This window comes from Nyctereutes procyonoides, unplaced genomic scaffold (genome assembly GCF_905146905.1).
Source record: "Nyctereutes procyonoides isolate TBG_1078 unplaced genomic scaffold, NYPRO_anot_genome, whole genome shotgun sequence".
In the NCBI taxonomy this organism is placed as follows: Eukaryota; Metazoa; Chordata; class Mammalia; order Carnivora; family Canidae; genus Nyctereutes; species Nyctereutes procyonoides.
Window position 1 is genome coordinate 71398738 of NW_026575126.1, and position 10997 is coordinate 71409734.

The window sequence follows — 10997 nt, forward strand, 5'->3', positions numbered from 1 at the left end:
GGAGCCTGCTTCTCCCTCTGCCTACGTCTCTGCCTGTGTCTCATAAATAAATTAAATTTTTAAAAAAAAGCCAGTTCTAGATGCAGTTAAGCTGTTTTATGGTCTACAGCTCTACTTGGAAGGTGGTAGGGCAGAAAGTCTCACACTTCAAAGCCTGGGAAGCCACATCTCCTGACAGTCTCCAATGGGACAAAGTCACTGGAGATGCCCTTGGGTTAGTGCCTCATGAGCCCCCCATCCTCTCCAGTCCCTGGAGGACCACTCAGATGAGCTGAAGGTCAGGTCATTGTGGGTGCGTGCTAGGGCACTGGGCAAAGTGGTTCCCCCAGGGAAGTCTCTCAGGCAGCTCCACAGAGCTTGGAGGCACAGGCTGAGGAGCTTCTCTCTAAAGCACCAGGTCTCAGATGATCCAGCTCCAAGCATTCTCTCTTCCAACTTTCCAATCCTTGGGAGAGAATTCAGCTGTCCCAGCTGTGGTCTGGAGGGGACACCATCAGCTCTTCATGAACAGATGGGGACCCTGGACCCACTCCCACATGCCCAGCAGCTTTCAGAGATAGGCCACACCTGTCTGGACCCTACCTGCTTCTGCTCTGAAGTGTTATTTCCATCTCAACTAATGGGGAGGCAGATGCAGCAGGGTCTTTGAAAACAGCAATAATAGAGTGACTGACATGACTCTTAACCAGAGAGAGCCGGCCCGAGGTAGAGGGGATTTCTGGCCCCACCAGAGACTGGAGCTGCTTTTAAACACCTACATAAAGCAGTATATACATACAGTAGTTTAATAAAGAGAAAGATCATGTCAAATTTATTACCCTTAAGTTCACGTTGACAAAATATACATGGGAATGTTTTCACCTTTTGTTAAAAGAGCAAGCAGAAAGCATGGTTAGGAGGGATCAAGGGAAGTCTATCTTAACCCAAGGACACTAAGGCCTGGTTCTGCTGGTTAATAAGCAGGTGAATGACCAGCAAAAGGTTAATAAACAAACGCCTGGCTGATAGGGAAGGGATTATGGTCCTTTTCTTCTTATCATTAAATGTTTCCAGGAATACACAGGCATGAAGACATTCCCAAAGAGTAAAGGACGTCATCATCTCTGCTGGCTTAACCCAGCAGAGCCCCTGCTGGAAGAGCCTGTAGGCAGGCAGACTCACCAGCAACCCTACAGCTTGGTGGGCTGCGGAGGGGTGAGGTGGACAGGCCCGCTGGGCGGGGACAGCACCATAGGCAGTGTGTTGCTGCCCCTCTCGTGCCAGCACGTGTCCAGGATGGGGTAGAGCTTGCCCTGGAAGTCAGCCTGGAATGTGTAGAGTAGCCGCAGGTCATCAGGGCGGTCAGCATCGAAGAAAGTGAGCTCTCCTTGCTCATAGTGCAAGTAGACACCGATACGGTGGGGGTGACCAGCCACAGGCAGGGGCACCCGAGGGCAGCTGAAGGCCTCATACACCCGGCCCTCCTTCAGGCCAATGAGCCACATGCCGTTCTCTGGGGACTTGCTCAGCTTGCCCTTGCGACTGGCAGTGCCCTTGATGACTCCCAGGCGCCAGTCGCTCTTGTTGCCCACCACCACCTCCCAGTAGTGACGACCGCAGGAGAAGCCCCGGTTGGCCAGGACACAGGTACTATAGTCAAAGCGCTCAGGTTGGCTGGCACGCCGCTGGGCCAGAAGCCCACACTGCACCACTGTGTTGCCCTTGGAGAGCTCCAGGAGGGGGTGGGCCGTGGCTGGGTCTAGCTTGAGGGACTCCGGGGCTGAGAGAGATCAAAAAAAGTGTTTTTAAGCTACACAGAAGGCAGCAGACCCTGAGCTCCTCAAGGGAGGAACTGCAGTGGCCTCATCCCTGTATTCGAGAGGCCATCTAAGGAAGGGCCAAACACAGAAGAGGGAACCCTAAAGATGTTTGCTGAATGCATGAACAATTCCTGAAGGGTGGAAAAAAATGGACATCTGTGGAGGAGGCATTCTGGCTAAGGGAAAGGGCACCCACCCAGGGTGCTTGAGGAACTCAGTCTGTTAAGTGTCGGACTCTCAGTTTCAGCTCAGGTCACGGTCTCAGGTCATGGTCTCAGGGTGTGAGATCAAGCCCTGTGTTGGGCCCCGTCCTCAGTGATGAGTCTGCTTGGGCTGCTTGGGATGCTCTCTCTCCTCTACCCCTCCCTCAACTTGAGCCCTGGCTCTTTAAATAAATTTTTTTAAATAACAACAACAAAAAAAAGGAGTTACACAACTTGTCTTGGCCAATAAGACATGGAGCTGAGCTTGAGCCCAGGGTGTCTAGTGGATCCCCAAAGCCACGCTCTCACCACTAACCCATGCACACAGCTTTCCAGTCTTCTGGGCCCTAAGCCCTGGCACAAGTGACAAACTGCTGCCCACCCTGCAGGGCAGTCTTCAGGGAAGAGAGCAGGGTCAGAGCCCTACCTGGCAGAACTTTGCGGAAGAGCCTTTTCCACACGGTCAGCTTGATGTCCGCCTGGTGGAGGCCTGGCTTGAAGGAGATGGGGCTGAAGGTGCCTTCCAAAGGCCGGGCCTGCTGGAGCTCTGCACTGAGGGTGATAGTTCACCATGACGGCAGAGCTGCACACCAACCCCACCCCTTCATTCTCACCCACGTTCAACAAGCCTCTTGCAGCTCCAAAGACTGCGCATTCAAGATGCCAGTCATTCCCTCCCCTCCACCCTGCTCTGAGGGCCTGCCCCCTTCCTGGAAGGAGAAACACTCTATCAGGGCAGGTATGAGACCAGCAGCATCACCTTGTGATGGGGCTTGTTAGAAATGTCTCAGGTCCAACCTCAGTCCTGCTGAATCAGAAAGTGATTACTAGAGCCCAGTGATGACTTAATGAGCCCTCCAGGTGGTCCTGATGCACACTAACGTTTGAGGACAGCTTCTCTATACTGGGCGACCCCGCCCCTAGCCACAGCTGGAGTACACACCTGCTCCCCAACAGCCTCACTGTCCATTCATTTAAACCAACGCTCCTGAGCTGATTGTCCCTAAGACTAAAGGAAATTTGAAAAAACAAAAAAAAAAAAAAAAACGAGGAGATCCTCACAATCATGGTCTGACGAAGGCGGAGGAACTGCATGGTTGTTCATTTGCTGGGACTGGAACATGGATCCAATCCCTTCCCACACCATGGTGCAGGATTCAAGGCCCCTCATTCTGGCTTCTACCCACCTCTCCCATTTGTCACCCATTCTGCCCTGCATCACACGTTTTACAGCACTAGTACTAAGTTCATAATTCTCCCAAGTACACGACCTACTTCACCCTTTCATGTGACCATTCCCCACTCTGCTTGCCTGGCCAACACCCATTCTTGATCCTAAGCTCACCCACCTGTGCATCATCTTTGCCAATCCCCCCACCCCCAAACCCAAACCATCTCCTGTTATTTCTGTAGCTCATGTGTGAACTTTTATGGTTTTAGGTACCCACGGTGATGTAACCACAATTCACCATCTGCCGCCCACCAGTCTTTGAGACCCTTAATGGCAGGGGCATGACATTCATCTCCATATTCCCCGAGCTCAGTACAGAGTTAGATGTGGGCAGCTGCTGCCAAGGCACTGGTATAGCTGAAAGCAGGAAGTGGTGGAGAGGAGCCACCAGATCCAAGCTGAGAGCTCCTTCCAAGGTTATTACCTGGAGACCATGGAATGATAATTCTGGAAGACAAAACAGAAGGGTTAAGGAATGGGGGAGGCTCTTGGAGCCCTGGGGTCCTTGCCATGGGGGACGCTCCCTTGTCCACTCACCTGGATGAACTTGTGGTAATTCTCATTACTGAACTGCTCCAGCACACGCTCGGCCTGGACCAGCCGCTCCTGAGTGCCCTGAGCCTGCTCCAGCTGCATATCCAGGGAGGCCACGAGGCCACGGGTATGACCCTCCAACCCTTCCAGGCAGCGGGCCTTCTCCTCATCCACCAAGTGGTGCAGCTCCTGGAACTCACGGCGAATCACCCAGCTGAAGACATCAGATTCATTCTGGGACAAGAAGGGGCTGGTTACAGCTGGAGCCTCAGGCAGAACTGCCTGGCTATGGCTGACATCAGTGTCCCTCTGCCCTGGCAGCCTAGGGCTTCCTGGGCCTCCCCGACTGGAGCTGGTTCTAGTAGTTGAGTTCAGTGTTCACGCTGTGCCTGGGCATCCCACATGCAGCCATGGGGAGGGGAACAGAGGCATGGGAGAGCCTGGGCTCCCAGCTCCCATTTCAAATACAGTGGGGCTCTGCTTTCAACTGCCTTAACTATTAAATGTGCACATAAGATTTAGCTTTAGTACAATATTCCACAAATGGAAAGTCTGCAAGGCCCTGGGAGAGCAGACTTCAGACAGTCAGGATTCCCTGAGTGACTCTGAGCTCAGCCTCCATCAGACAAGGATAATGCCACCTCTCTCTCTCAGGGTGAGGAGGGTTAACCAAGGTGATTCTCAGAGGACACAGGCCTCCTGCTCCTGTTTCACAAATGCCTGCAGGGCCTGGGCTCCGTACCCTCCTGAATCATATGAAGATTTCTGTGATCTGTCCTGAATAACTACCCCACCCCAACCTGCACTTACCAGGCAGGTGAAAGAATGTTGTTTGTGAGACTTGTGCTGCATGAGTGACCTTGGGAACCTGATTAGTTGACGTGAGCTGGCCTCTAGACACCAAGAGCTGTAAATCTTGCTTTACATCTCCCTCCAACTCCAGGCTGGGCTGGCCCCCCAGAATGGAATCTGGGAGAAGGGGCAAGCACACCTAGCCCAGGCTCTTTGAAGATGTAAAGACATGGTAACAGAGGAATGCAGCTCACTCCAAACTGCAGAGATGAACAAATGTTTAACTTCAGACTGTCATTTGCCCTATAAATACAACCCTTATGGGGATGGCCAGTTGCAAGTCTCACTTGAGGAAAAGACACTCCACCCAGGCCTCTACCTCAGGCTTCGCCACTGAGGAGGTTGGATGTTTTAAGTGTCTGATGTCACTGTGTCTTATTCTCCTTTACTGCTTATTATTGATTGCCCTCCCTAATCTAAGCACACATTTCCTTTTTCTTGTTTCTATTAGGTTTTAATACTATCCATAAAATGTTTTCTCCCATTCAAAACTGAGAATATGGCTGTGAATCTTTTGTTCAGAACACTCCTAGCCCCAGTGTGCTTGTCACTCCGGAAAAGCAGAAAGCCACCAAGCTTTTCTACACCTTTGCTCCAAGGTAGTAGGTGGGCACTACATAGACTGCCAAGGTGAAGCACAGAGGGCAGAAGAGTTATGCCCACACTTTGAGCTGTTTACCTCTGGGACTTGGGTTCTGTGTTATCTCAGTCCCAAGGACAAGAGGGACAAAGCCAACTTGGACAGAGTCCTAACAACTGAGTTGATTTCCCTGAGGGGACTTGCCCTTTTCCCACTCTGCCCTAGAATACTTTGAATTCTGGCTTTATATGAAGGCATGGATTTCTGTAAAGAACATATCAAAAATGGGCCCTGTAGAAAAGGGAAGGTGGCCAGGCCCAGGGTAAGGGTACAGAGGAAAAGGGCACTCACAACAATCCGGGTCCTATTGTTCACCAGTTTGGCAATATGCTCATCCACCTTCTTCTGCTCCCGCTTCAGGTCAGAGATGAGAGCCGCTAGCTCCTCCTGGAGGCAATGTACCATGACCTTGTGAGTAGCTGGACCCCTTCACCTTTTCAGCTCTTTGGGACAAGCCCTGAGCTTCACCCTTCCAGGCAGCATCCCAATGGCCACAAGCATCCCAGTGGAAACAGGGAAAGAGCTAGCTGGGTACTCTTGACTCCAATATAGGTTAAGATTATTCAAGAATATTCCACATTGAGGGCAGGAATTACCCAGATAGAAAAGGATCTCCAGGTCATCCCTCTTCAGAACATGGAGATAGGGGATCCCTGGGTGGCGCAGCGGTTTAGCGCCTGCCTTTGGCCCAGGGCGCGATCCTGGAGACCCGGGATCGAGTCCCACGTCGGGCTCCCGGTGCATGGAGCCTGCTTCTCCCTCTGCCTGTGTCTCTGCCTCTCTCTCTCTGTGTGTGACTATCATGAATAAATAAAAATTTAAAAAAAAAAAAAGAACATGGAGATGGATGCTAAACACTATAACCACTTGGAAGTCACTACACAATATCCAAGAGGGGCGATGATCACTCTGAAGCCAATATTCCCTGAATGGAATGCTGGCCATTGGGTACCCACTAAGTAAACTCTCTGGTCACCAGCAGGTCTAGAATCAGTGGGCATTTGATCAAGGTATCACAAAAAGCCCGGCCCCAAGAGAGACCAATGGTATATGCAGTTGTCCAGGTTTACCTAGGGAGACCCTACTCCCTGTAAAGACCTAAGTCTTCCCTAGCAGGCTTGGATCCAGCTGGGATTTGGGGCCTTCCCAGGCTGATAAACTTACTTCTCCTAGGCTTCCCTGGCCCCAAATTGGAGTTGTTGTTTTTAAGATTTTATTTATTTCAGAGAGAGTGAGAGCTAGAGAAAGAGCACAAGCACACACAGGGAGAGGGAAAGAGAGAATCAGACTCCCCACTGAGCAGGGAACCTGACACAGGGCTCCATACCAGGACTCTGGGATCATGGCCTGAACCAAAGGCAAATGATTCTTTTTTTAAATATTTTATTTATTTATGATAGTCACAGAGAGAGAGAGAGAGAGACAGGACAGAGACATAGGAGGGAGAAGCAGGCTCCATGCACCGGGAGCCCGACGTGGGATTCGATCCCGGGTCTCCAAGATCGCGCCCTGGGCCAAAGGCAGGCGCCAAACCGCTGCACCACCCAGGGATCCCCAAAGGCAAATGATTAACCAACTGAACCACCCAGGCACCCTCTGACTATTAAGTGTTCAACCAGGACTACCTACAACCCCATCCAGCTGCGCTACTTAAGTGGAGCCTTGCTGGTTTGTGCACATGGCGCATACATGATCTTTGGCTTAAGATAGTTCCAAAGAAGAAATCAGCAGCAAAAGAGGCACCTGGCTGGCTCAGCTGGAAGAGCATGTGACTCTTAATCTCTCAGTTGTGAGTTCAAGTCCCACAGCCGGTGTAGAGATTACTAAAAAATAAATAAAAGTAAAAAAAAAAAAAAAAGAATCCAGCTGCAAAAGCCTTTCGGAAAATGAGCTGAATAAAGAATAAAGCCAGTATAGGGGTATATGTACACAGAATCTTGCTCTGGATAATGAGGCATTGGAAGATCTTCCAGCAACCCAAGAATGGAATTCCAGTGGTAATTCTCCTGAGGCACGGAGAGATGAGATTATTCTTTCCCTCTTTCCTGTATACTGGGTCACTGTGAGAGGAAACAGAATCATACAAATAAATAATCTCAAGATCTCAATCAATAGGAGGAAAACAGGAATGCGTGAAAAGGATCCAATAAGAACATAATTTTGTTGCATCACAGAGAAGAATTTGGGATCACAAACACCCACATCTAAAAACCAGGACCCAAGTGGTCCCAGGCTCCAAGCCAGAAATGATGAGCAAGCTCCTGTGTGTTTCCTCTTTCCTGGGCTAATAAAACACAGGCTCAATTTCACTGCACTGCAATTTGGCTTCCTCCTGTCACACTCCACTAAAACTATTCCTGCCAAGATAATCAATTCTTACTGCTAAATCCTACAGACTCTTTCCAATCCCCAGCAGGCATTTCACACATGTGATCTTGTTCTCATTAAAACACTCTGATTTCCAGGAGGCCATATTCAGCCAGTGTTCGTACTCTGTTGATTCTTTCTCTGTCCCTTTTGGGGTGCTCCATCTACCCAAATCTTAAACCCTGGTCTCCTTGGGGGTATCATCTATGTCTTCCCTATCACTCTGCAGACTATCCTGGTTGGTTTTCTCCACTCCTGCGGCTTCAATTACCACCTATATGTAGTTATTCCAGTCCTACACCCCCAGCCTCTTTCTCCAGTCCACCTTCCAGCAGAGTGTGTGGACTATATCACAACTCTGCTTAGAACCCTCCAGTGCCCCCACCACCATAATGGTCCTCAGAATAAGCTACAAATCCCTTCATGTGTCACATAAGCCTTACCATGACCTGGCCTCCACTTACCTAACTCTCCCCTGAGCCTAACAGAACAACTTATAATTCCTTAAATATCTCTCCCTCCTGATCTTTTGCAGGGCTGTGTTTATACATGGAATGCTTTCCTCCCCTTCTTTTCCTACCAAGTCTTCCCTATGGTTAGGTCTTGGTTTAACAGTCTGCTTCTTCCAGGAAACCTTCCTTCCCTGACCATCTGAGATCCTGCAGGAGCTACATTCAAGATGATCTCCTCACTGCCTATACTTAACCCTGACAATAGCACCCAACACATGGGACTCTCTGCCAGACTCCCAGGCTGTGAGCTCCCCAGGGTGGGGCAAACCTCTTGCTCACTATTGTACCATAGGCTTTAGCACAACACCTAGCACACATTAGGTGCCGATAAACATCTGTGGGTAAGAGGGGCTGGTGGATGGCTGGGTTGGCCCTGTACACATTTTCATACTTGTCTTCCAGGGTTGAAGCAGCAAAGAAACACTGCAACTCAGCCAGGAAATCCCTGCAACTCTGCCTTCAGATCTTGATGCTCTTTCTTTTCCCTGCCCCTATCACCTGTATTTTGTCAATCCTTACCTTTACTCTCCCTTCCTCCCAAACACTATGCCCGGTACCCTGTAACAATTCACTTCCAAGAATCCTTCCCACCCTTCTTTGATCTGTTGGGAATAGAAAGAAAACTGGCCACAGTCTGAGTCCTCACTCTGCCACTGACAAACTGTATGACCTTGGGTAAGATCCTTACCTTCTCTGAGCCTGTTTCCTCATTTGTAAAGTACAACAATAACCCCACCCTTCATAAATCTTAGATCAACATTTTAACCTAAAATATTCACCTTAAATGATGATCTGCTAGATCTGAGGCAAAAGTCCATGAGACCAGGAATCCACGGTTTTTGCAAATACTCTTTTAAGCTTTTACTACATGCTAAGCATGGCTCTAGGCATGAAAATACCTGAGGAAATAAAAGTGCTTGCCCTCATGCATATTCTGGGAGCACTCAAAATATAAATGAGAGCTACAAAGAAAAACAGAACAGAGGAATGGGCTATCACTTGACAAGGGGCTCTCCATCATGCAAGTCAGTAGTCCTGAACACCTGCTGGAGATTGGAGCAGCTGCTCAGAACATGATGGATGGATGCATGCTCTACGAGTTCTTTTTTTTTTTGGTTTTTGTTTTTAATTTTTTTATTTTATTTTATGATAGTCACACAGACAGAGAGAGGCAGAGACACAGGCAGAGGGAGAAGCAGGCTCCATGCACCGGGAGCCCGACGTGGGATTCGATCCCGGGTCTCCAGGATCGGGCCCTGGGCCAAAGGCAGGCGCCAAACCGCTGAGCCACCCAGGGATCCCTGCTCTACGAGTTCTGCTCCAGGACAGGGCTGGAGGGAACCCTTTGGTGCCATGTGATGGCACCCAAAGAGTGCAGGAGCTAGGCTTGGTGGATCCCCGATCCCAACCCCCCAGCAGCCTCACTGCCCACCTTCATGCGGCTGTAGACAGTCGAGGCCGGTGTGACACGATGGTGCTGGTGGGAGCCCAGCAGGCCACAGAGGCCGCAGATGAGCTCCTGGTCCCTCTCACAGAAGAGGCTGAGCGGATTCCGGTGGTGCTCACAGACCTTAGGCTCTGGATCCCCAGGGAACTGAAGGGCTTCAATCACCCGTGCCAGGGAGACATTGGGTGGGGAGCTGCTGCTATCCACCTCCTGTTGGCACACTGGGCAGCGGAGCTCTGAGTCCAGGTGGCGGGACAGGGACACCAGGCAGCCCTTGCAGTAGGAGTGGCCACACTGCAGCATCATGGGCTCCTTGAAGACCTCCAGGCAGATGGGGCACTGAAGCCGGTCCTCCAGCTCGGGCACACTCACCTGCCACGCCATCCACAGTGCCTGGCTAGAACAGAGGGCAGCTTCCTCAAGCCTGCTCCCTCCACCCGCTGTGGCCCCACACCCTGGCAAGTGCCACTGGAAATCAGAGTGCCTTGGGTCTCCAGTCCTGGATTCCAATCCCAACCCCTGTGACCTTGGCCCTGTTTTCTATCTTTAAACCAAAGGGCTTAATTGGGGGAAACTCACTTGGATATAGGATTCTATATATTTCACTCTGATTTGGAGGTAAACACAAAAAGGGCCGTCTCTGCAGGGTCTTTGGAGTGACACCAACAATGTGCCCTCTAGCAGCAGCAAGCATCCTGACTCAGAAATGGACAGCCAAAACAAGCAAAGGTCTTTCCCACCTTCTAGATCAGTTCTCAAACTGGTGAGCAACCATTGGAAGCACAGTGATAAGACTGCTGAGTCACCCATCACATTTTCCAAGAGCCCCAGAAATCTGCATTTACAACAAACACCCCCAGGTCATTCTAAATGAACTACCTGCTTTCTCAGAGTCCACTGGGATGTCCACCAGATCTGCTCAGTCTTGTCTTCTCCCCAGGATGCAACAGAGCCGCTAAGAGACGTGAGGACTGCAGCTGAATGCCTGCTCCACCCTTAGTCTCTGACCCTTAGCTCCTCCTCCTTTTCCAGCAATACCCGAGTCAAGGTCACCCAGAATCAGGTGGAACCTGGGCCACATCACGGGACCAGGGAGGCAGCCTCCTTTCACCTGGCAGCATTGATAATCCCAACATTCAGGTGCTCACCTTGGCCACACCTTGGGGAAGGGGGAGAGACGGAGGAAGTGGGCCCCCAGCCACACCTAACAGACTCCAATCAGGTGTGGACTCATGCTTCAACACAATTCTTTCTGAATCTATACTTTGAAGGTATTTTTATTTATTCAAGTTTTTGAGATAGGTGTTCTATAAAGGGCACAAATCTTATCTACATGCTTGGATGTACACATTCCACGAGAGTATACTCACTCTCAAGATCTACAGAATATTTCCAGCACCCAGAAGACACCC

General features: G+C 50.3%; 1 protein-coding gene across 1 annotated transcript; it reads right to left on the bottom strand.

The window, feature by feature from the left end:
• Positions 1-794: 794 nt before the first annotated feature.
• Positions 795-10632, bottom strand: TRIM50 (tripartite motif containing 50). The gene is made up of 7 exons (XM_055340520.1): positions 10465-10632; positions 9571-9982; positions 5551-5646; positions 3771-4001; positions 3658-3680; positions 2430-2554; positions 795-1759 (listed from the first exon to the last, which is right to left on the bottom strand). The coding sequence occupies exons 2-7, from the start codon at positions 9967-9969 to the stop codon at positions 1170-1172; spliced, it is 1464 nt and encodes a 487-aa protein (XP_055196495.1). The 5' UTR covers positions 9970-9982; positions 10465-10632; the 3' UTR covers positions 795-1169.
• Positions 10633-10997: the final 365 nt, after the last annotated feature.

Coding starts and splice junctions, on each gene's coding strand:
- TRIM50 (XM_055340520.1), bottom strand. CDS start 9,969: ATGGCGTGGCAGGTGAGTGTGCCCGAGCTGGAGGACCGGCTTCAGTGC. Junction 5,647..9,570: donor CTGTCTACAGCCGCATGAAG/GTGGGCAGTGAG, acceptor CATTGCCTCCAG/GAGGAGCTAGCGGCTCTCAT. Junction 2,555..3,657: donor TATCATTCCATGGTCTCCAG/GTAATAACCTTG, acceptor TATCACCCTCAG/TGCAGAGCTCCAGCAGGCCC.